Raw genomic sequence first — 26,966 nt, forward strand, 5'->3', positions numbered from 1 at the left:
TTCTTGTGCTGTCCCACATACCTCATTTAGACCTGGTATTAAAATGTGATCTGTATCCAGACACATTATCCAGTTAGCTTTTTAATGCAAGGTATAAATGAAATATGATAAGATATGTGTGACCACATCTGGAGGAAGTCTGGTTCCCATTGTGTTTGGATCTTCGGCGTGAATGCAATCTGTACAACGTGCTGACATCTGTACACAAACTGACATTGATAAAGATATGTGTTTTTAGCTAACATTAAAGCGAGAAGGCTGAGAGACACACTTCTAATTACTGGTAAAGTATACGTATGTCTCGTGCCATGGAAGTGCCAAAAGAAGAAAGAAAACTCAACAGAAGTGCATGAAAACGAAAGCAACAGGGGAGAGAAAAAAAATGTCAGTAAGAGCTGTTAGTCACAGAGAAGCCCACATGCTATTACCGCATCACGCCTGGACAAACTGACTCTATATCTACGTATACAGAAAAAAGACAAAGATTATATAGTTTCCCTTATTCAACAAGTCACAAAACTCAGTGATTTTGTAAGGGAGTCTGGGGCTGATTTCCCACCACCCCTGGAGGACAGAGATCCAATCTTAATGTGGAAGACGAGAATGCATTTGTAATACCATGTGTAAAAGCAAAGTCAAGATCGGATCTTTTATTATCCGGATGTATCCAGATACTGATTCCAGCTGTAAATGGAGTGAAGTTTTCTCGTCCTCTGTCCAGCCATGGAGCCTTCACTGTATTCTAGACAAACCATGGTTGTTGTTGACAAAAAAGCAACACTTCCTGTGAGCCAAGAAAAACAGGTTCACAGACTTCAAACCACATGGCTGTTTCATTGAACCTTTATTTAAATCTTGAAAAGATTTTGATGGTATGCCGTCACTTTCAGTGATGTTGAGACTTAAAACAGAATAAATACAACAATTATTAACAAGAAAACAAACAACAACAGAACATGTTTACAGTAAGTTCATGGTTATAAAATGACCTAAAGATACAGCTGTGTTACGTTTAAAATGTTAAGTGTTACAGCACAAAAGCAGTTTTCCCAAATGTTGTCTTTGCACGCAGGACTTCAGGCCATTCCCATGAGCAGGTCACATGATGACCGCAGGACCAGATTAATAAGGAAGTGATGTACGATGGCAAGTTATTGTCAAGGGCTTTATAAACAAATAGAAACCAATGTCTGTCACGTCTTACTGTTAGAGAGGACCACCCAACCTTCTCATACAAGAAGTGATGATGAGTGTCACCAGTAATGAATCTCATCTTATAGTTCGAGTCCTTATTGTGTTGTTGAAATGATCAGTGGACGTTTGAAAATCTGCCTTTTCTTCACACAGTAAAATTCAGCATTTTTTCCCCTCAACCAACGCCCACCTGACAGGATCTGTAAGCGAATGTTCGTGGCAGAGTAGTTTTCCAGAGAAGCTCCCAGAGGAGGGAGGCAGAGAAGGGAGACAGCCTCCAGCCAGTTCCCATGCCCGCTTCACCGGCTAGCTGTGGCCTGGCTCTTTACTTAGCTAAACAATGGCACATCAGCAAACCACAGCTGGTGAAGACATTAGCTTTACAGCAGAGGAGAGGGCAGAGGGCAGGGATCTCACCCGGCTGTGTCCTAACAGGATGTTTCATCCTCTGCGGACCAGTGGTCTTCATGACGAGGAGTGAAAGACAAGGACAGAGCTAAAGGTGGAGGTCAAATCGCTGATCTCTCTCTCTCTCTCTCTTTCTCCTCCTTTTCCATGAGACAGCTGATCAAGCCAGCGGCACATTAATCAATCAGACGTCTCCGGCTGCTGCCTCATTCCGCCTCGTCCCTCTGGTTCAGCTCTACAGGGACATGGCCATTAAAACTAAGAGACAAAGAAAGAGATGAAGGATGGAGCATTAAATAAGGCTTCACGGCGGCCAGAAGCAATCTGTTCTTGTGTCCCTCCTGATTCAGAGACACTCCTAAGTGCTTTTCCCTGGACTGTTACTCACAGTAGAGACTATTAGACTGGTCCCAGGATAAACACACTTCTAGTTCCAACCACCGTCTCGTCCTGTATTAACAGACCTCTTCATTACAAGTACATTAACTTACATCAACTGGCTCATGACAGGTTTGTTTGAGTGAGTTTAATCCTTTCTGCATCTGCCAGTAAGGCTGAGTCAAACCTTGTTTTGCTGCCTGTTGCCATTAATTCTGATTAACTATAAACAGTGAATATCTCAAAGTGTGATGGCCAAGTTACCAAATTCTATCTTCATTTAGACTCCATGTCAAGCTTCCGTTTAGACTTTTCCATTCAGTTATATCAAAGGTATAATATGTAGCATTTCCACATTAAATGTCTTAACACAACTAGGCATTTTTTATACATTTTGTTGAGATGTGTAATTACATTATCCTAAATGTTTCCAAAGATGATCAAACCCAGAGAAATTCATAATTTTACTCAAGGTAACGTGTATTAGAGACAGTAAGGGAGGAAGTGACAAGAAATAAGGAAAATGAAACTTTAAAACATCACCTCGTGCATGAACATTTCTGCATGAGTCATGTAGATCAGTTTTCCTTGCAATAGTGGTCAACAATGAAGACAAAACTACCCATGATCCCACGCTACTTACATCTTTTGTTTTGTTTTGACTAAGGAACCTCTGGTGGCAGAAATCATACACTGTTTGTTTCAAGCAATATAAATCACCAGACAAGTCAATGTTAGAGGGTTTATTATGCAATCAGTCAATTACAGACTCACTTTGTGGTTCTTATTCCACCATATTCTTTGTTAATGTCCAGACCTCCGTCTATCTCGTCAGGTTTCAGTATGCTCAAAACAAACAGCCACAGTGAAAGATCAGTTGAAAAGCCTGCTGTTATAGTCATGATCACCAAAACAATGAGGGGAACAGTGCATATTATTGGAAAATCTTTCCTCAAAGGCGTTCATAGTGTTGCCCTCCGTTGCTAACACAAATTTGGTTAATGTAGTTGTGTGATTTTCACTCAAAAGAGAGCGAGAAGTTCAAATCTTACTTTAACAACCCTCCACATCCGGCCAATCACTGCATGACGCAGGCTCGAGTGTCAGATTGTTTGTTTCGTACACAGCAACAACCCCGATTTCTGATGTTGGAAAGGTTTTTCAGATGCTGTTCAACCATCCAACAAGCACTTTGTTTGTCTCAGTTGTCCTCACATGCACTTCAGAGCTTTACAGCACTCTCACCTGTATCTTTATACACTGTGTATGCACCTCACCTCAATATGAAACATAATGGGCTTTGCATATTCATAATTCTAGCTAAATTCACTAATTATCCACTTATCAAATATATGCAGCTATTGTACGTCTTGTGTGATGTCATTAGAACGTACACACTATAATATGTGACATCAATATAAAGGACTAACATGTGTAACTACAGTAGCTTAAATGAATAAAGCCTCACTGATCATGGACTATAAAGGCCAATACTGATAGCAACATGAGAGATTTAAAAAAGTATAATAATGATAAATCAGTAATATCACCAATATGTGAACTTATGAACTCTATGATGAATTACGCAGATGTGTCGCTGCTACTTCAAATATATCTTTGACATTTCTGTACTACAGTTCCTTAGTTATTGGCTAAAATATGTGCTGATTCTCATGTATCTGCGCTGAGCTGATACTGACTGATATATCGACCCAACAGACATATCAAGTCAATGTAAATCTGTTGAATTACTGCGCTGGCGAGGCTTTCAAAGGGAAACCACTGCAGCCATTTGCTCTTCATCATCCTCTTATCAGGATCAAATTCACACAGTCCTCCAAGAAAAAGATCATAAAACGCGACTCATGGGATCAGGACTTCATCTGAACATTTGTTGCATTTTTAACAGCAAAATTAATGAGGCACTTTATCACATATTAGAAGTTTTTTTGTGAGGATGCAGTTTCGTTTCATCCCATCTATATTCCCCATTCAGGGCAAATAAGTTGAGATCAGAGAGAGAAAGAGATAACACCTGCACAAACCATTACCAGGGCAAATAAATCATAACATCCATTTGTCTTGTCCACAGAGTTTACACAGCAGTGTGCCTTTTACGAGCCTCTGGGAGCTGTGGAGGATAAATCTGTATTTCCTGCCGTTGCACTTTCATCCAGTAAAGCATGAGGAAGCTGTAACCTGCACATTCCAGTTTCAGCCGGAGACACTAAATGATCCACATGTACAGAAGGGAATGAACTTTAAACTCCATGACCCCACTTCACACAAATGAGAGTCATTAAGGTATTAAAAGGGAGTTATTTATTAACCCTAAAGGTCTGGATGCCGCTCTACATCCTGAGCAGCTGTTAATGGCACGGCGAATGACCACAGTGCCCTTTGGAAACTGGCTCCGAGTCAGATTTAACAAGTCATGAATAATGCACAATAATGTACTACGCACTCCACTGTCTCCCTCTCTCTCTCTCTCTGTCGCAGTAGAAAGCATATCTTTCTAAATCTTTATGATCCCCGGTGACTTTCATCTCAATATAAACACACACACAGGCTCTACATCAGAGAGAGAGTGAGCAGGGGTGGTGTGTGTTTGAGTCATCTGCTGATTAGAGCAGTGGGAGTCAAAAATATGCCAGTACGGAGCCTTTGCAGGTCCAGAGTAAGCGGAGGAGACACATGAAGCAACAAAGACAGCCTCAGTTTATTCCAACGCCTGCAGCTCTTTCTTCATTTATGAAGGCCTACATCGTGACGGATCTTCACCGGGGCTGTCACGATATCACATTTTCACTATGTGGCTAATAGAATTGACCATAACGATATTATTGTGACATCTATCCACAAGTTTCCTGGGGACATCACTGGGGAAACGTGTATGGGTGATACTTCCAGTGCACTGCAGGAGTAACGTGATAACTGACACACCGGTGGTACTTTTCAAGCTTTACAAGTGTCCGCTAAGTGGGCTAAGCAATAATAATAATAGTTTGTCACTAAAACTAAAGTCACACCCATAATTTGTGCAAAGTATCATCGGGGCTGAGAAAAAGATGGATCGAAAATGTACAGAATCCAAGAAAATTAAAATCAAAAATAAAATAAAATATCTATTGGTTTCATGCTTAAAAATGTTGAAACAGCCTGGTGGCAGTCTCGCCTAGATCCTCCTCCTGACATGTAAGTCAGCTCGTATACATCTGTAATCTGAACGTGATATGACACATATCGTGGAAAGCACTGAACATGTTGCCAAAGTCCCTCACTCTGCTCAGTTTGCTGCTGAAAAAGGATGAAATTGTTCCCAAGAAGAAGAAATAAGCTTCCAAATGTATCTCCACTTGGGCTTTTGATCCCTTTTTGTACATTTTGTATGTTTGTTTTTTTTTATTTCACTGTGAATTTAAGCCTATTTTACTTTCACATCCTTGTATTTTTTTACTCTTTGGTGTAAGGTTTTATCGGGGTGTTGAGGGTAGGCCATTTTCCAGTACCCCTGAAAATCTCCCTCTTTTTCACAGCCTAATGTTGGTAGGTACGGCGAACTGACAAACACAAAGCTTGCAGCCTTGTAGAATGACACTGGAAAGTAAACACATCTCCCTCCAGCTCCACTAGTTAAGCTCTGGTACCAGCTGGCACAACACACCATCCTCTGCTCCCCACTCCAGTCCACTGGCCTCTCAGGCTTGCTTAACACCAACCCTGCAGGCTATTAAAAAACCCTTTACTGTTGCTGAATGACCCACTCCATTGTTTTCCTCAAGCCTTGTAAATGCAGCCAGAGTGAGTCTGCAGCGACTCCTTATTGGAAACCAGAAATGATGAAAAGGCCAAGGCAAAAGAAGTGGAAGTCAAGCTGTCACCCCTGTTTACTCCTCCTGAGCAAAGAGCATTTTCCCTGACATTTTCTGAGCACTGATGGTTGTTATCCTTGTGTTTGTTCGCTGTGAAATGGCAGAGCTGATGGGTGTCAGACTTTATTACTGCTAACGTACGAGCACACAAGTTGGAAAACTTTAAAGTCAGTCTGTCTGTGATGTAAAAATGTATGCAACTACAGCAGGAGTCTAACTTTACAGCACACATGAGGCAAACGGGGATTAGCACTATGCTGCTGTTCCCCTTATAAAAGAGAGTATCTGAAAAGGAAAATGTCTGGAAAATGATTGCCGTTTTAGCATTTACAGGGTGCAAAGAATGGCCTGGCAACCACTCACTTCAGAGCGGCTATTGAGTATTAAAATACATTACTGCTATTACTGTGAATGGAAAATAGGTTGCACATGGAAAGTGAATGTATAACGGTGAATTCTGACCAGAACTGGGCAACAAGGAAGCTCTGCAGAGCTCAATAGCTCATTGTTTTGTCACTCGGGCACAAACACACCAAACCTGTCCTGCCTTTTTGCATCTCTGAGCGAGGCCGTCTGTCAGCGACCTTTCCTGTTTGGACCAATAATGTTTAGTGACAGGTGGTAAGCAGTTTTTGCTCACATGTTTTTCGTCTTCCTTTTCCTTTGTCTTTTTCAACTGGCAAGAATGTATCCAATGCAACCCTGTTATCTGTTGTGTGAGCACATACAAGCACGTGTGGTCAACACATGTAGGCGCGTCTATCTGGGGGGAAAAAAAGAAAAGAAAAAACAGTCCCATGCACCGGTGCAGAGTGTGACCTGGTCCTGAACATGTTGTCATTAGCAACCCATACAGGGACGCACTGATCAAGCATTGTGCTCCGTGTGTGTGTGTGTGTGATTCAGATACCTGATACAGTCATGATCTGGAGTCCTGCAGAAGCGGCGAGTGGTTCAGAGCAAAAACATGATAATTAGTGGCTGCAGAAGTAAATGACTCTCAGCTCTTCGGGCAAGAAAACTCAGGAATGAACATCATTAGAAAATTAGTAAGAAAGTACAGTTACGTGTTGTGTTGTTTCCCGTTTTATTTCTTTTTTTAATTTAAATTTTTATTATTATTGAAGTTTTGCATTTTTATTTCTTTTAATCATTAGATAGTTTAGTTCCCCATTTGTTGTTCCAATTTTAGGACGTTTTCTTTTTATTGCTGTTGTGGTAGTTTAATTAAGATTTTTCAGTTTCTTCACTTCTATCATATACTGTATAAAGTTCCTGCAGTTTTACATTTGTTTTAGTTCAATTCAAATCACTTTATATCCAAATAATATCATGCATCCCACTGTACGTATCATTACGTTTCAAAATTCATAGTTCAATAATCTTCCACAGGTCCAGCACACATTTTATGCAACATGCAGAGTTTGGTACCATTAAAGGAGCAGTTTGCCCAAAAGTGGATTTTCAGTCATTATCTACTCACTTTCATGCTGATGGAAAGTCGTGTGAAGTTTCGTAGTCCACAAAACATTTCTGGAGCTTCACAGTGTTGCAGCATTCTCCTAAAAAAACTGGAGAAGTTGGGGACTTGTTTTAAAATGTAAAGAAATAAATGAGAATAAAAAATGCTCTAGAAATGTTTTGTGCACTATAAAACTTCCTCAACTTTCCATCAGCATGAGGGTGAGTACATAATTACTGAATTTTCATTTTTGGGTGAACTGTTCATTCAAACAGTTCACCAGTTATGCTATTCACTACTTTATCTACACCTATATTCATATATACACTCACCCATTTACACATATATAAGTTCCCTTATTACAGCCTGACATGTACTGCTGATGAAGTTACTTTATTTATTAACACATTAATGTCCACAGTGGAATTTTGTCATTTTCTTTAGAGCATTTAAAGTACCAGTTGAGCACACATCCGTTGAATTTTTTCAAAATTGGTAAACTACTGTATAAGGCTTTCTTAACATACTAAATATAGTTGTATTTCCTTTTATAGGCTACATCCTCATCTTTTATCTCAGTATGAATAATTACCCTGACCGGTTGAAGCTAAACACAGAAGAATATCTTTAATCATCACTGTAAACAAGCAGTCTTCCTCTTAACTTATGATGATGAATGACTGTATTCTATTTATCTCGAAGCTGTTTATTCTGCTGTCGAGACATGAAGCCCAACAGCCTCTGAAAGACACACATGGATTCACACACACTCACTGTCAGACGTGTGTGTTCTGCAGCGTTCCGGCTAATAAGCCCACAAGTGCCTCCAGCGTTGACTCAGTAAAGGCCAGTCGGCCCTCGTCACTGTTAGCTGCTGGCCCTACTAATGGCTCATTCCTCTGGTCGCTCTGGAACGAGACCAACACGAGCTTCATGACCCGTCTCACAGCTCAGCCGATTAGCAAGTCATGTCATATAGTGTTGAGTTTAATTGCTTTACACCAATAACAAATTCTTGATGATGTTTGAGTGATCTGCTTAAGTAGTGATTTTAGAATGTGAACAGGTGACCAGGTGCATGTGGGAGTCAGGTGACCAGGATTAGGGGGAAACTCTGAGGACATCTGGTGGACAGGTGGAGGACGGCAGATCTGGAAAGTTACTCAGGAACTCATGGTCAACAACATCATGTTGATTAAAGAGCTTTAGTAGCTTGCTGGAAGGTGGATTTTGTTACCTTTGGACAGAGCTAGGCTAGCTGTTTCCCCTTTTTAAAGGTCCTTGTGCTAAGCTTATATAAACGGCTTCTTGCTATAGCCATACATTTACCATCTTGTCATCTAAAAGTCGCATTACAGTGGAAAAACATGGGCCTCGCACTACGCTTCTGCATTTGATGCCATTGAACCACTCCCAGTGATGTTGTAGCGTTACTAACTGCCACTTTAGCTACAGTGATAATAGTGCTAACAGATTACTACAAGACTCAAACAGGGTTTTTGTAACAAACCTGGTGGCTGCATCTACATGTTGATATTGCACTAAGCAACAAATATGAGCTTTCCATGCAGATCTGTTGCGACACAACACATACAAAATAGTTAAGGCACTTGTGTATATGTAGTTCTAAGCTTATTTGCATCAGCTGGTAATGTTTTCACCTTGTGAGTCTGTGTGTGTGTCTATTTTTGTCAGCACGATAGCGTCACAACCTTGCAAGACAGTCACAAAACTTTCCAGGTGTGTAGTTGAGATAAAAATGAAGCCTTAGTTTGAAGATGGGTGTGATGAGCAAGGGGGCTGGAAGTAGGGGGTGCCTGCCTCCCCACCTCATGCCCCTGGCCCACAATCGTAGTCCTGGAGACAGCTGTTGTAGCAGGAACAACCACAGAAGTGATTTTAAATACCAGGTTTTTGTGTCTGTCTGTCTTTCTGTGGACAGATAACGTCACAAACTTGCAAGACTCAGTCATGAAACTGTACACGTGTGTAACTGGGATCAAAATGAATGCAGAATTCAAAGACGGATGTGGTCTCATGGAAAGGCTCATTTATGTGCCACGGTAGATACACATACGGATACGACTGTCTGTGCTCTGCGTTAATTTCGTCCGTATTTCTGCACGTTTTCTGAAAGCTGACAGATACGGACCAACGGAGCAGAACCTCTGGTAGTCGTGGGGGGCAGTGTAGCAGCGTAGCCAATAGTTAAAAATGGTGGAAGTTTTTAAGAAGAGGTTATGTGAGTGGGTGAGAAGGTTTAAACATCTGTATGATGGTACTTCGCCCAGGCACAGAGACAAACAATCACTACAGAACAGCTGGGAGGAGGCTGGACGGGAATTAAATGCGAGTTGGATGGTGGCGAAGGAAAAGTGGAGGTCTGTGCGAGATCAATTTGGCTCTGAGAGGCACCCTCTAGTGACTCTGGCTGTATTGCTTAACATCTCGGCCAACGTGAAAGTATCTATTTTCAGACTTAAAGGAAGCATAAATGAGACTTAATAATGAAATAATGACAACTGAGTACTCATGGGTCATAATGTGAACATGGTTCACATGTTCTATAGTTTTTAAAATACCTTTGTTCAGCTTGGTTCCCCTTGTTTTAGCTGTTTTATTTCTACCTCACTCTAAATGATTCATGAAATCATACTTAAAACCAAAGTCAAATGTCTTGTATGTGTACATGACCTACTTGGACAATAAAGTTGATTCTTCCCTGCTATCATTTTCAGGGAAGATTTATCGTCAACTGAATAGCCATTTACCATAAACAATCACTTCATTGATACAAGTGTCTCTGGCTGAAATGAAAATAAATCGGCCCAGATGGGCATTTTTTGCAGAGCGCCACCCTTAGCAGGCCAGGTTTGGCGGGTCTCCATGTTCCACACTGGATGTATGTTCTGATGCAGTGCAGCAGAAACTGTTGACTCAGCGCTCTAAAAACATCAGGCGGAACAAAGAGAGACTGTCTGGTCAACAGCCGCGGCCAGAGAGCAGCAAGCACCTTACTAATCCTGACGTTAAAAGTAAACTCCACCAACTCCCAAAACACTCTTATGTAAGCGCTCTGATGGGCCGGTGGCTGCTGCGACTGGCCCGACTTTGGCGGAGAACTGGTTTGTTTTCAGTCACTTATTCTCACATGCAGAATGGCCACTTTATTTTGTGAAACCTTCACACTTGAGGAGAAGTGATGAGAGAAAATAATGAGCAGGCAGGAGAAAAAGTGTGAAAGCAGGAGGGAGATAAGTGAGGAGAGACAGTTTTCTCTCCTGACAGCTCGGACTCTTCTGTAACTCGTTCTGACAGTCTGGCTCATGCATGTCACTCATCTCAGCCTCTGGGTGACAGGCTGTATGTGAGTGTACGAGAGAGCTCGGACTTCTCAGAGCCTCCTTGTGTGCACTTCTACTCATCTATCCTCGCTTACTGTATGTGCTAAAATCTCCAGCCAGACTCTGAATCACCCACCTCCTTCCCCGGCACTCTGACTCACACCTCGAGCAGCCTCACGTCCATTCTTCACAGTGTTTTTTTCCCCCCACACTCCTTCATTTTTGCTTACATTCTTCGCCGCTCTGGGATGTGCAAACAGACTTGAGACAGGGGTCAAGGCAAGTGAGTCGACAGCCACCTGCTGGTCCTCAGAAAGTGGCTCCAGGCTGCGTGTTGAGGGGTGGCAGGAGAATAATTAGCCTGCTTTTAGCTCTGCACTAAAAACAGAAAAGATCAAATCTTTGGTGCAGGACTCTTTTCAGTTATGAGCTAAACTGATCTTTGTAGCGATAGCTGCAGATGTTAAACTGAAAAGAAGAGAAAGTCATTTAGAAAGTCACACACGCTGGTTGGATCCAAATCCAGATAGACCGAGCGACGACTGGTCTGACAAGGCCGGCTTTATGGAGTGAGCTGTCACCTTTTTTAGTGTGCCAGGGTTTCAGAAATCTATCCAGTCGGGTTTCTGAATATCAGAGGCTCGCTGGAACAAAGAGCTGCTTCAGAGAAACAGGAAATAACAGTTACAAAGAGAGCCTGTTGATGAGAGGCACAGATCTGCCTAATGAAAACCAGTTATATGTCCTGGTGTTGCAATGCAAATATCACGGAAACCACCGTGTTGTTGTTGTGAAGCTTGCATGTGCGTTATCTATCCATCACTCGAGGCCACATTATTTACATTTCGTAGCTTTAAGAGCAGTTTCTAAACTGCAGCCTGCAGCGATGAGACAGTCTAGGATTTGTACGGAGTCACTGGAGGCCACTCTTTGTATTGAGTGCTGCTAGTGGTCACAGGATATTATAAGTGAGGATAGATTTGTTCTTTCAGTGATGCAAAATTATTCCTTCCACATAACTAACACAGACCAGTTACTTATCCACGAGTGTAGAAGATGTACTTTTTGATTCTATATTACTTCAAGCTGCACTAATTCATATTTTTGAATCACCAAAGGTGAAATGATTTTATGTAGCAAGAAAGGGATTAGTTTTAGCATCTTTCAGCTTATTGTTTTGATTGTATGGCCCGCAACATAGAAGCTTTGGTTCAGTTCCACCACTCTCATCAGTCTCGTTTTTGTCTGCTACAGGCAGCTGTTTTCAGGGGAAAAGTTTTGTTTACAACCTGCCCAGCACCAAAAAGCAGATGAACAAAGTTAGCAACTAAGAGATGAAGAAAGTCTGACCAAAACAGAGCTAGAGGAAAACTGAATAACAGACTTCCATTTGTCAGATCACCAGAAAAATTACTCCAAATCTTCAGTCAAATTGTTCCAGGTCTGCAGAGTGTGAATTGGCAATCGTTAGCTAATATGTTGGCAATAACTTTATGATGCCTTTTCCATATTGGTCAAGAAAAGAAACCCACTAACACCTGCTAACATATGGCTTTTGTCTTTAAGGTGAATGTATAAAATCTGGATTTACTCCTGCGTCAGTTAACCCTGCAGGAGTCACAGGTATTTATCGACTCCACCTCGGATCAGCCGTAATGTGAACACAACATCCGAGTGAACAGGCCAATATTCACCACTATTGAGGCACGATTTTATGACGTGTGTTGAAGGTTGAAGGTCTTTGGCTGAATACTTTTCCATTCATCTCTGTGTAAGCAGCACTTGGACATCGTTCAGATGGAGCTGAATTAGAAAAAGAGACTGAAGTTAAAGATATTAAAAAAGTACCACCGTTAGTCACTGTTATCCAATTCAGAATTGTATTGATTAAGATGTTTAATCACTTCTGGATGTAGTCTGCTGAGGTTTATGATCTGCTGCTTTACAGCTACCTGTTTTTCCAGCGCTTTCATGATGACGAATGTGACAAAACAAAGGCAAACTCGTCTCCTGGCAGTGCCTATTTTTAGTAGGTTAACCCACAATTTAAAGCACAATCAGAAGTTTATTCACTTTGAGTTTGATTTTCAAACTTTTTTCCTCATATCGAAAGCCTTGATAAAATGTTCTTTCATGAAAACAATAAGTATTTACATGGATTATATATACTCACCCCCACTCTCATGAAGCTGTACATCAGATTGTATGTATTGGGAAATGAATGTAGACAAAGACATTTGCTGTATTAGATGTAAATGTCATAGTTGGGTAATTATATGTACGAAATGTCATTTAGCTGCAGACCAACACGTGAAATGCCACTTCTACAACACATGAAATGCCAAGGATAGGATTTCTCCCAATTGTTGTGCAACCTCGTGTGTATGTGTGATTTTAATTAACACACACGTGGACATAAAGACAAACACACGCGCAGATGATGTGACGATGGTGTGAATTCTAAACGGTCACATAGCTGTCTGTTTTAATCAAATTAAAATGACAACAAAGCAGGTGTTCCTCTTTGAATCGGGGCTCATCTGCTGCTCTGTATCGAGAAACGACGCCCCCATCCATTCTCTCTCTCTGTGGACATACATGTGGAGGAGGCTGACAATGTGCCCAGGCTTCAGTAGGGAAAAAGTGAGGTGTCATTCCTGAGCTTTAATCATAATTGGAGTTATCTGGTGTGTAATTTGTAGCTGGGTGGCACCTAAATAAAACCCCCTTCCGTCCTCCCACTCCACACACACTCACACAGACACACGTTAAGCTGCTGCCGTTGCTACGTGAGGACACGGGTGGTCTTTGATGTTCTCCTCTATGATAAATTGCGACTACAGTGGGACACGATGTGAAACTGTGATCACTCTGGACATGTAGAGTTACAGCAAAAGGGGTTCTTATCGGTGTACAGCTGTTTGATGTTATCCACAGCAGATAGTCATTCCTTCCCAAAGTCGGCCAACCACACTCCAGGAAGGACGCCGCCCTGCTTTGAATGCGGCTGCACCGCGTTTCATCTACTCCTCAGCCTGTTCAGACTGTGCTCTGAACAGAGTTTGTAACTTTTAAAATATCTGTAACCCTCAAATGAAGACAAATTTTGCTTTCTGTCAAATAAAGTTTTAGTCAGTAAGAGTTCTGTGTATCCAAGTTTGGAATGGATTGGCTTTAGCCTTTGTTCATGCCAAACACACTGAATCATCCGAGAGTGTTTTGCACCAGTGCTGTGCCTTTATTTTTTACTGAGGTCGCATTTAATACTGCTACCAGTTGTCTTGTTACACAACAGTAAGTTGTGTAACAGAAAAAAAAAGTTCTCCTCTGAACAACTAAGAAAACTTAAAATCAGCCTTTTTGAGCACACAGTTCTTTATGTAAGGACAAAGTAGTCAGTGACAAATGGAGAACGGAAGAACCCCTATTTTTTCCTACAATAGGTCAACAGAGTTGTGAAAGCTTTGTCCACATGAAAGTCAGCTGTTACATGTAAACACACTGTACTGGAATTTAAGGGCGGTGGTTAAATACCACAATAATAGACAGAGACGTTCTGGAAAAAGACTCCATGTTTTTCCAATTATCTGTCATCTGTATTTATTAAAAAATACATGAATACAATCTTTCAACATCTCTTAAAGGCACAACACACTGTCTGTTTAAGGGTAGCTCCACCCATTTCACACATTAAAGTGTGTTTACAGGTTTTGTCACTGAAAATCACTGGAGGCAATATATCAGATTAAATTAAAAGGCTTTCTGCTACTTTTTTCACAAATGCAGTAGTGCTCTCCAAGACCTGTAAACACACTTTCATTTGTACAATTGTTGGATTTACCCTTTAATCTGTTAGGTTACCAAATGCCAAGTCTTTCCCTCAGGGGTTGGTATAGACCAAAACAGAGCTACAAAGAGACTGAACATTGGACTTGGATTGATCACTTGGACACGAACAAGACTACAAATAATAATGTTGGTCTATGTTTACTGGATCTGTGGCTAGGAAATGTCAACTTTATCCACCCTATTCCAAGCCCCCATGATACCTTGCATGAATTAAGGGCATGACTTCAATCATGTCCTGCCCCTGAACCGGTACCTGGGTTTTCCATGGTAACAGGAGGCTAATCATCTTTCTTAGAGCGAAACGTACAGTGTATCTTTTATTCATGAAGATCTAGGTTAGCAACTTGGAGTGGACACTATTATCATTGCTTAGTTCACATAGCTGATGCTTCTAAAGTCTTGAAAGTGCTGCTACTTATTATAATACTTTACTTACACTAGTTCCATGAGCACCAGAAGTGTCACCCGTAATCATTTCCCCAGTAACTTCCAACCTGTAATCCAAAACCACTTGTCTTCTTCTCTCCCTTCAGGACATGAGAGCTTTAACTCGCGCTCCCTGGCCCTGCAGGCCCAGAAGAAGATCCTGAGCAAGATGGCGACCATGGTGGTGGCCAACATGCTGACAGACGACACCAGCAGCGAGATCTTGGACGAGCTCTACAAGACGAGCCGGGAGTTCACCAAGAGCAAGAAGGAGGCCCACAAGATCATCAAGGACGTCATCAAAATCGCCCTGAAGATCGGCATCCTGTACCGCAACCACCAGTTCAGCCCCGACGAGCTGGACACGGTGGAGCGCTTCAAGAAGAAGATGAACCAGGCGGCCATGACAGCGGTGTCGTTCTATGAGGTGGAGTACACCTTCGACAGGAATATTCTGTCAGAGCTCCTGCTGGAGTGCAGGGACCTGCTTCACACCCTGGTCGAGCAGCACCTGACCGCACGCTCACATGCGCGCATCGATCACGTTTTCAACCATTTCGCCCACGGGGAGTTCCTGGCCGAGCTGTACGGGGACGGAGAGGAGTACAGACTGTCTCTGAGGAAGATCTGCAACGGCATCAACAAACTGCTGGACGAAGGAACGCTTTAACCTCTCACACCTGACCTCTTTCACCTCTCGCTGGTCACTTCTGCCTCCTTCTATTTCCTTTTCACTCGCTCACCCCTGCTCTATCTTCTTTTCGCTCTCGTCTTCCTCTTTCTTCTTCACCCATTTCCATTAAGCTTGTTGTAACATCCTGCTGCTGTGGTTCAATGAGGGAATCAGACTGTCTTTCCACTCAGTGGATCATCGCTGCACACTGGGACAGCCTGTATCATGTTGTGTGCATTGTAGCATCCCAAGTCATCCTTTTTGTGTGCAAACGTGTACTGTACCAATGGCCAAAAAACATACAGTAGGTATATTTGGATATGGAAGATAATCAGTGGTAGTAATCAGTCTCTCTCTCTTTGTGTGTGTGTGTGTGTGTGTGTGTGCGTGTGTGTGCGTACACATGTGTTTGTATGGGGTTCGCTTGAATAATGTGTTTGTATATAAGACCAACTATGACATGGTGTGTATGTATTATGTATCTGTGTCAAACTTCTCTACAAGGGTGTAACACTTGTCTTTTATTAAAGATTTCTTGTAAACATTATTTTGCAGTTATTTTGCCGTCTAGTTGGCAGTCATAATAATAATATTTCTCTCATGACAACATGCAAGGGAAACAATGATTTACGTGCCTGCTAACCATGTTTATTAATATTTTAAACAACTAAAAATAATGCTGCCTCGTTAGGGGAAAAAAGCCACAATGACAGAAAATGGACTGGTGGATCGAATCTGGAAAATAAGCCACAAATGGTGCATTAAGCAACCACTTTCCCGTCCATCTGACCCACATGCACGCCAGGCATAAATTTGCCAACGCTCATTTTGAAACGAGCAGGAAAATCAGTGATTTGTCATTTCTGGTTCATTAGTTGCCCTCTCATCTATTCTGCTCTCCAGTCCAGGAAAACATATTACTGGTGGCTTGGTGTGACTCCAACTGGATTATTTTGGCAGCCAGTGGAGAAGAAGTCCAGTTTTATGTCTCTGTCTCCTCGTAGAGACACAAAACAGACAGACCACCCAGCCATTGGACCTCCATTTGCTCTCACGTACTTTCTGTCAGGCGGACACACATGCATCCAATTTGTTATATAGTTATAGTTTATTTAAATGTTACTAGAGAAAGGTGAGGATTTATGTCATTAATCGTATCGTTCACTGACTTCTATTGAACCTTTATTCTTTCGGCTACAGCTTCTCGAATCATATGGTTTGGGAATGAGGAGTATTAAAGTGTGTCAAACACATAATTGATGTAGATAAGTTGTGTTACAGGGACAGAACACACATATCTATTAAGGTTGTTCTGATTTTAGAAGCTAACAAACATTTAATTTATTTATCTAACCTTTAAAAGTCTGCCAGAGAAGTCAAAACTATTCGTGTGGTACAGCAGATACAAACACAAGTAAATTAAGGGAATAGTAATCAGTCGATCACATATGTAGTGCTATCTTATTAAGTCAGCACACTGTGAAACAACATTTTACTCTGAGGCAGCTTCTGTATCTACAAGGTCCTGTTATTGAAATCAATTTATTTTACAAGAATAATACAAACATTTTGGAAAATATGTTGAGAAGATCAATTCAACTCTCATGATCTGCACTGCAAATATGACGCCAGCAGACTTGGCTTAGCATCAAGGCACGAAACATCTGGAAGCAGTCCGCCTGGCTTTGTCCAAAGGTCAAAAAATCCCCCTACCAGCACTTCTAAAGCTCACTAATTAACACATTATTTCTCATTGGTTGTGGTCTCCTGTCTAGCTTCATATTCAATGAACAGACACAAGATTGGTATCAATCTTCTCATCCAACTCTAGGCAAGACAGCGAATCTCAGCATTCACGAGTACTTCATTTCCATAGCCATCAACTGATCCCATAAAGTTTTAGAATTCATTTTTAATTGCAAGAGATTTATCATACTTTTCACCCAACAACAAGGTCCCCAATACAACCAGTGAAGGGTTAACTAATGTAGGCAGAAATTAATGGAGTTTGGCCAAATTAAAGGGAAAGAATATACCAAAGACTTGGAGAAAGAGACTGTAATGAAGGACTGAATTTGGCCACCAACAAGCCAGTTTTTACAGGTGATAATGCAGTACTTGATAAAGTAAGTGTAATGTTATTATTAAAATCCCTAGCATTGGGTTATATGACTTTTTTATTGTTAAAAGTCATATATTACTGTTATCTCCAACAATGCTCACTGATACTTGGTCCGTTCATTACATGCAACTTCCTTATTCTTACTTTCATTCGTATTTTTGAAATGGAAAATAAATATACTCATACATTAGTGTAAATACAGTATAAATTGATAAATTGGACGCATTTGATAGCCTGATATGAGGCATTATGATGTCACTTATTACTGCTAAAATCTAAGCTGACGAGAGCAAATGTGTATTTTCTAAAATGTTGAACTTTTCCTTTAATTTAAACCAGCCCACACCCTAAACTTAAAGGGGTAGTTCACTACATTGGTATTGCACTACATTTACTCACAAGACAGACTAAAGAAGGAATGGTCAAAGAAAAGAAGCACCATAACGCAATATATGCTGACTTTTAATCCCTAATCAAGCTCGAAAAACGTTGGATACTACAATTCCCATAATGCAGCATCTTTTCTTTAAAGCCAAACTGCCTGGTATGAACACATCTTTCAAGCCCCCATGCTTGAGTGCATAACACAGATTTCAACCTCAAGACATCATTAGGGGTCATTTTCTCAGACCTGACAAAGCTCCTCTAGAGCCACAGATGACATTAAACAAGTGCTTTCAGAAGTGCAGTTAAACGAGACCACACACACACAACACACAAACAAAATATAAAATATCTGGTGCTGGTGGACTAAAGTGGCCTGTGACTTAATGAACCATCCAGAGGATCAGAGGACGAGGAAGATGTCAGCAGCATTATCACTTCATGTCAGCTGATGAGAGAGAGGCCCGACTGTTGATAACAACACTGGGAGGTCACACGTTTGATCCCCACTGCAGCACATTATACTTTTGAGAACGTCTTTGAGGAACGCTACAGAGAACTACCGGGTCATTCACTGTAACTGCCTAAAGGTGGTAAAAATAGTAAAGCTAGTCAAACTAAAAAGAGATAAAAAGAAGTTATAAATCAGGATGAGGCAGTGTCACAGATGTTCAGTGGTGTTTCACTCACAATGAAGTTTCATTAAACCAATTTGCATGGGGGAAAAAAATAGGATGGTTCAGATGTTTGCTCGTTTTGTTCATTAATTTGGCCTCTTTCCCCTTTTATCTGATTTCATGCAACATCTCCTTCTACTCTTTGTTCCCCACTGTGTTTGAAAGGAAAGCATTGACCTCTAGTGGTGAAGTGACTCCTCACACACATTAATACATCACTGATGCTCTTTGTGACTGCAGTCATAAAAACAGCGTAACTAATGAGAAACAAGTGGCTAATATGGTTTATCCAAAAGATTTAACAGTTGTGTTTTCCTCAGTCAAACTGGATGTTCAAATGGAACAAAAGGGAACCACATCAACCACTATTCACAATGGCCTGGTGGCAACAGATAACAATCTGAATACAAGAATGGATCAATGTGTCCACACAAAGGGTCGTCTGTCTCAAATAACCACAGGATTTCTTGGAAAACGCTGAACAAATAAAGTGTCCTCTGTATAGTGTTTGAAAAGGCTGTAAATAGATGAAATATCAAAAAGCTCCTCCCTCCCTCAATTTCCTCTGGAATGACTCCGTGAGGCAGCGCTCCCGTCTTTGAAGTCATACAAACAGTTCACCCTAGGGTCTGATGTGTCCTCTGGAGACAGACTCTGTTTAGACCTTCCAAAAAGAGAGTCAGACGGCATTTACAAACAACAGTAAAAGACAAATAAACACAGAGTCAACGGGCCGCCGCAACAGCTCTTCCTCCAAACACACACAGCCAGAGACAATGATTCTCATGTATTTTTCTGTTTGGTTTTCAAAGTTTACAGCCCTTGAGGGGTATGACTGCATATGTTCAAATAGAAAAACTTAAGTGTTTTGATGCTCTGATAAAATGTGATGTCACCTAAGTCAGTGTCGTTCAAGGCTAAAGGCTATGGTGGGATTTCAGATCGTGTTCGCTAGAGATTCTTCTCTACTGCATACTTCATTCACAATAAACTCATTTCCTGTCTTAACTTTAACTCTTATCCTGTTTGAGCTATTTAAGAATTCAATTGGAGAATCTTGTTATCAACTGCTGTACCATTTTTATGTTTATCACTGAAGTCTTCACTGATTAGTGATATCCCCTAATCTATTCACAAACTATGTAACTACGATGTAGTTTGTAATCACCACTGCACCAAATATGTGCACCTGTATGAAATGTATAGTTTTATCATTATTAAAAGCTGACCAACTAAAAGCCTCATTTCAGCACAAACTGTGTTTTATTCAGTAAACACATGATGGCAGTATACTCACTATATATACACGCCACAGACTGATATGAGAATACTTCAGATTTATTCATTATAAATGAATGATTATTTTATTTAAAGGTGCAATATGTACAAATTTTGGTTGAGAACATTCAAAAAATGAACTAAAATTATCAACAGAATGTGAAGAAATAACAGGTGTTGCATTGTGATGTCTATGTATTGTAGCCATCCAGCTAGCCATGGCCCCAAGGACAGTACGTTAAACCTGTATCCTGAAAAATGTATCCACCATTTTAGAGACGCTTCTTTCACAAAGTAAGCTAATGGGGAAAAGTCTTTTTGGGCCAAACCACGTCACTTTTTAGTAGTGACGTGGTTTGGCCACTACGAAAGTTGGCTTCAAAGCCTGGCACTCTTCCTGGGGTCTTGCTTGGCCCCTCCCAGTCCAAAGCTGCTGTGCTAATGGTGTAAATACCAACTATTCCCTGTTGCTCCCCAAGTCTGGACCACAGCTAACCAAGCTAACCAAGCTAAGTAGCTACCGGCAACTACAGTTAGCAGCAGTTAGTTGTTTCTCACAGTTACAGTTAGTCAATTCTTACATACAGCTATAATTATTCAAGACTAAAATTAATTTGTTATATATATTTATGTAATTAAATGTTATTGAAGACAGAGAGTGCAATCTTTTCTTCTGTTCTCTTTAGAACCACAAACATCCAAACCCAGGCCTCGTGCTCATCCACGACCTGTATTTGTCCAATGAGCTCTTTCTGTTCTACTCTCTAATCAGGGTCCACTATCAAGCCAGAATCCCACCTATAGAAAGAAGTTACTGGCTACTGCTGTGTAGTACATTTTATGAAGTCACCATGTAAACAAACACAAAAGATCAAATATTTGTTAAAATTCAGTAGTTACATCTCCTGTATGAGGTTTTGACAGTGCTTCCATGGCTAAGATTATGATGTTTTTGACTAACAACAACAACAACAACAACAACAACATAAAGTAAATCTAATTGTATTATTTATGGTGAGACGGTCCAATTTCAATAGCTATGCTAATGCAGTAGTGAACCTTCATTTATTTTAGCGCAGAAAAACTCTGAGTCATGTTTAATTTTTTTAGGAGGACCAGCGAAAGAGACCGGCAACCTTTACTATCAAAAGAGTCATTTTTGCTCCCCTCCCTTGCAAAAAAAGGAAATAAAAATAAAAAAATCTGTCTGGAGCTGCAAAACACATTTAGGCCTGATGGTGACACAGCCTAAAAAAATCTAAATTAGCCTTCACATGTGTCTTCTCTGCAGTGAAGTGATTAGGTGGTTTCATTACAATAATACTAGCCTGCAACTAGCCTGCAATAAAGTAAACTGTTTACAAAATACAAAACTGAACTGAACCACAATGATATTAGCTCAGGGTCATCCAGGTCACTGACAAAATCATAACTTGCTAGAACAGACAGGACATCAGGAGAATGTAAGAATCACTCTAGCCCTACGACAACAATAATGTTAACCATAAGGCCTGTTCATTTCCATCTAATTTTAGTCAAAGCCACTTGGAGCCACTGCAAACTGACCCCTGATCTATGACAAAATACATTACAGCCCAAGCGTACACTTACAGCCAAACCAGTTGTTTACAAGAGTTTTCAGGGGTCAGGAAGTTCTTGTGAATATCATTTCTCATCAGGGCTGGACGCTGATGGATAATCTCTTTTCTCCATGGAGTGAATAGTGGGTTTTTTGTTTACATGTTGGCATCTTGTCAAACAGAAGAGTGAGTGTAATTACAGCTGCCACACACAAGATGTCAGTAGTGATGTGCATTTTCCACATGATGACACCCTGAACTAGGACAGGCATAGAAAAGATCAGCAAGAAAAATCAAATATGAGGGAATGGTGGTAAATATAAATAAATAAATCTATGTCAACTTGAGGAAATAAGCACAGCTGCACATCCTCAGAATCTCTCATTCCCCTCTTGGTGATCATTGCTGATCTGGATGATTACATGATATTCCTCAGAGGTGTCCTTTGGTGTTCTTAGCAGAGTATCTGATAGGCCGGGATCTTGGCAAGGATCCTGTTCTTAGACTGCTGAGGCAGGCAGAGGACAGGAAGTACAGTCATCCTACAGGAGGTGGCAAACATCCCATCCTGCACTGCGCAAGGAGCACAGTGATGGGGCAGAAATCACTTTACGATCTTAAAGAATCTTCGCTGTGTTGGCAAAATTGCACACTGAGTGAGTTTTTATATTATTATGAAGTGTCAGAATGGGAGTTTTCAATTGATAATATATCCTCAAATGAATAGTTTATTCTGCGTCACACAACATTCATGTAAAACAATATCTTTCTGATCATTTTTGAAGCCTTGATGTTGTCGTATTGGACTGCATTGTTTCCGTTATTTTGTCCACCCCCTATGTAATCTGTATATACGCCATCCACTGCTGTAACTGTTTCTTTCAATGTGCTGTGTCCTTTGTGAACACATAATGAGTCTGAAAGCTGTTGTTAGGCTGTCAAACTTGCCTACAATTAACCGTCATTGTGTATTCTGTTTTTAACAGTCCTGAAGTGAATATATAGCGCTTACTGCTCGATAAATGTTGGGTGTATTGTGGATTCTGTTTCTTGGTCTTCGCCCACTGAAACCCTCCTTAGGGCAGGAGAGAGGGAGAACGAGACACAAAGGAAAGCTTGAGCTGAGAGGGAGCACATTAAAATGAGAAAAGCCCGGGAGGAAAGTCCAGCCAGTACTACAAAATGTACAAATATGTTCAGGAGGAATAATCAGATCAGATCAAATCAAGTTCATTTATAAAGCACATTCAACAGAGATGACCAAAGTGCTGTACAAATTAGCAGCAAGAAGGCACACTAACAGCAGTAAAGCAATGAAAAAAATGCAACATTATATCAAAAATATGTGCAGAAATGCAAAACAAAGTAAAGATTGTAAAAACAATCAATAAAAAATAAAAGGTTAAAATACTAAAACCACTAAGAGCCACCAAAGGTCATTAAAAAACATCTTGAGTTATTTTCCTTAAAAGTGGGGGAACTTAGAAGGAAGGATGTGTGTTATTACTGATCTGTGCCAAATTTTGTTGGATTGGGGAGGGCTGGGAAAGGGAGGGAATAAGTGGTTGTTGTTTTTGGAAAAAAAAGAAAAAAATCCTTATTTTTCACTGTATGTACTTTTACCTGTCAAATGAATAAAAACATTAATAAAAAAAAAAAAAAAAAAAAAAAAAAAGTGGGGGAACTTGAGGCACCACGAGCACGGCAGGCCAGTCGCCAGACAGGATATCATTTTGGCAGTTAACATTTCTACAATTCTACATGTGCGGACATTTCCTGCAGTTTTTGTGGTGACCAAAACCACCTATTATTCACAGGAAGTCGCACCATCTCCATCTGTGATCGTGGCAACCACAACAGGTATTTTAGGCCAAACCATGATTTTCCTAACCGTAACCAAGAGGTTTATTGTGCATACGACTAACCCAGGGATAAGCACAGCCTTGTGACAAGACAGAAATAGAAAATTCAACCTAAATAAACATAAAGTTGCAACATAAAAAAACACTCAGTTTGAACTAAAACGTACTTTACTACGGGTTAAGCATGTTAGTTTTAAAAGAGCTATAATATCACAACTACCCTTTCCGGCTTGATAGAAACAAATAAATGGTACCAACACTTAATCCTGCTATGTCAGAAAGCAGGGGATGTGTGGAATAATATTGAAAGTAATGAGCTTTTCTCTCTCAGGTGGAAATGTCTCCAGTTGCTCAGAGCAACCAGAGCTTTGTGATGATCAACAGATATCCAGTCAGAGCTCTGGAGAAATCCAGGTGCAAAGCAAACAATTCAAAAGTTACTGAAACTAAAGAGACTGTTGTTGCTTTTAACTATTTTGGATGTTTTTCAAGCAATGTTATGTGTAGCAATAAAACTGAAATATGTCCTACTGGTTATAAACAGTCAAAAGAAAACCGTTTCAACACGTTGTCTGGTCCCATCACCTGTCCAGAGCTACCCCACAGAGATGTTTTCACTTATGTTGCTTGATGAGACCTCCTCTCAGGACTGTGTGGGCGCCTACAAACTGAGCTTAATTGACTTTGTCTTCACTTTTTCTGATAGCTTTGTTGCACCAGTGTCAGCCTGACCTTATCAGCAGGAGTAATTGAAGCTTGTGTGTGTGAGAAGGCTCCTTTGATATATAATAAGGGTAACGATGGCTTAAGTCCATTTAGCTATTTTGGTGTCAGGGTCCCGGTATCAACAATTAGTCCATCAAAAGAAAATTAAACTATTTTGATAATCAGTCAATCAATCGTTCCTCTCATTGTTTGAGAAAAAGTGTTAAATATTTGCTTGTTGCAGCTTCTTGTTTTGAGGATTTGCTGCTTTTCTTTGTCATTCCTGACAGTAAATGAAGAGTCTTTGAGTTTTGGACTGTTGGTTTGACAAAAGAAGCAATCTGATGACGTCACTTTGGGCCTGAGAAATAGTAATGATCATGACGTGTCATAGACTCGTCTGATGAATCATTTAATGAAAATAATTCTTAGCTGCAGCCCTAAAGGTAACACTTGTGCTTCTCCTACTATGATAATCCAATATGTCTACTGTGAAAAATAACTATTGCATCGCATGGTATTATCTCATTATATTGTATTCTTTTGAATGTTCCCTAAAGGCAAGCTGAACTGTAACAGATAGAAGACACCCACACACTAACCACTAATGGCACACAGCCAGCAACAACAACACTAAATTTTAACAGGGTGAAAGCTAACAGAGCATCACTCCCACTTACTGTGTGGGGGAACAACTGACAGTAAACAACATTAAGTCACAGCTACATTTACTCTGCTAGCAAAGGGAAAGGTATTAACACAGTTTACTGTTTGTTATTATGACAAATAAATGTGTGCTGAGAAGTGAAGTGACTCCTCTGAGATAAGAACTGTCAAATCACTGACCGCCGGGGTGCATTTTAATCCCACACATAAGACTTTCATAAACCAGCGGATTAACAGCAACATGCCACATCATCCACATCATAAACCCTAATGCAGCAATTAAGAGTTCCCTGCTATGGAAGGATACGAAATGTGTTGTTAAAGGAACAGTTCAACCAAAATTGAAACTTCAGTAATTATCTACTCACCCCCATGTTGATGGAAAGTCGGGTGAAGTTTTGTAGTCAACAAAACATTTCTGGAGCTTCACTGGAGAACAGCCAAGCACCTAAAAAACTGAAGTAGATGGGGACTTGTTTTAAAATGTAAAAAACAACAGAAAGAAATATTAAAATGGCTCCATGCAGCTTGTCTGGTGTAATCCAACTCTCAGGAAGCCCCAAGATCCAAAATGTATTTATAAAGACATTATTTACACCCTCCCCATGCGGTCGATCTTGCGCACCCACTTAGGACAGGGCATGCACTAACACTTTTACCTTTGCAGCTACAGTCAAGATTTCAGCTTCAAAAAGGTTGTAATTGCCTTCCTTTTAAATCAGATTGTGATCTCAGGGCTTCTGGACATTTGGATTATGCTGTACAAGCTATATGGAGCCACTGTTATGTTACTTTTTGATTGTTTTTTCTTTTAAGTCCTCAGCCACATAAATTGTTTAGACGTAAAATGTAGAAAAACAACAGGAAAAAAAATGAAATGCTGGTCCATTATAATCCAAGCAGTATATGGAACTGCCGAGACCCCACACTGATTTAAAAAGACTTTATTTACACCCTTGACTTGCAGTCGAGCTTCAGTCGGTGTGTGCATGCTGCAGTGAAGATTTTGGCTTCAGAAAGGGTGTAAATAACGTCTGTAGACCCTCCAGTAACAGCCACGAGTCATGATAAAAAATGGGTTTTGTTCCAGACCAACCGGTGAGAACTGAGTTAAAGAGAGAAAAAAACAATAAAGAATTAGGGATGCAAATTGTAAACAATTTCTTTATTGGTAGTTGCCTCAACAATCGATTATGGATTAATCATAACTGATATATTAAATATGTTGGAAGTTTTTCCATTAGAAAATTGTTTGTAGGCCACATTAGGAGGCAAGTTACTTGGATAATAAACTAAATAACACTGGCCCAACAAAAATCAACCCAGACTGAGGCGACTCAATGGCTAAAATGTAATAACATCAGCTGGTATCGAAGGTCTTTTTGCATTTTTAAAATGACAAACTACTTGTGTGTTAATTAAATATAATTTCTCATACCAGTATTTTGATTTAATTTTGATATATTTGTATTTGTATTTTAGTATTTAGTGATTTGTAAAATGATACTTTGATGTATTTGTGCCTGTTTCTGATTGTCAGTTAATACATCTTCTATCAGTTCATTCTTAACGGCGATTAATCGATTAATTAATCAATAACATCCCTATAAAGAATACAGTGAATGAAATGCTTCATGTCATGTGTTTACAGTTCATGCCCCTAAAGCCATTCAACACATCATAACATCACTTGTAGCTTGACTGTAAGTTATTAATTTACTTATAAAACATTATGTGAACTTAAACACTACACACACTCACTTAAGGTATTAAACTAGTCACTGCAAATCACAACTGTAATATTAAATTCTTATACTTGTTGCACTTCTTTACTGTATAAATTTAACATGAACAAAACACACCTCGGAGGCTGAATCTTGCTCATTTAGTCCTCCTTGTCTTCTTTGCTCTAGTTTTTATCCCTTTACATGCTTAATATTTAGTTTAGCTTGAGCTAATCTTGGCGCTTCGCTTTGAAGTGTTCATTAAATTAATTACGTGCGGAACACTGGAGCAGCAGTAATTAGTTCCGCCTTGGAGTTGCTGAAGCCACGCCCCTTCCGGTTTCCTTCACGGGACATTATTT

General features: G+C 40.3%; 1 protein-coding gene and 1 long non-coding RNA gene across 2 annotated transcripts in view; one reads left to right on the forward strand and one right to left on the reverse strand.

Moving 5' to 3' along the window:
* Positions 1 to 16,114, forward strand: part of tnfaip8l3 (tumor necrosis factor, alpha-induced protein 8-like 3) — a 28,047-nt gene extending 11,933 nt beyond the window's left edge. Inside the window, exon 2 of the mRNA XM_073464672.1 lies at positions 15,041 to 16,114. Coding sequence (XP_073320773.1) covers positions 15,041 to 15,603 — 563 coding nt within the window. The 3' untranslated portion in view covers positions 15,604 to 16,114. The remainder of the gene's footprint in view (positions 1 to 15,040) is intronic.
* LOC140994856 (uncharacterized) lies at positions 1,049 to 26,823 on the reverse strand. The gene is made up of 3 exons (XR_012178747.1): positions 26,743 to 26,823; positions 25,249 to 25,336; positions 1,049 to 1,860 (listed from the first exon to the last, which is right to left on the reverse strand). It is a non-coding gene; the product is annotated as an uncharacterized lncRNA (long non-coding RNA).
* Between the last annotated feature and the right edge of the window lie 143 nt (positions 26,824 to 26,966).

The sequence above is a fragment of the Pagrus major genome, chromosome 4 (assembly GCF_040436345.1).
Source record: "Pagrus major chromosome 4, Pma_NU_1.0".
In the NCBI taxonomy this organism is placed as follows: Eukaryota; Metazoa; Chordata; class Actinopteri; order Spariformes; family Sparidae; genus Pagrus; species Pagrus major.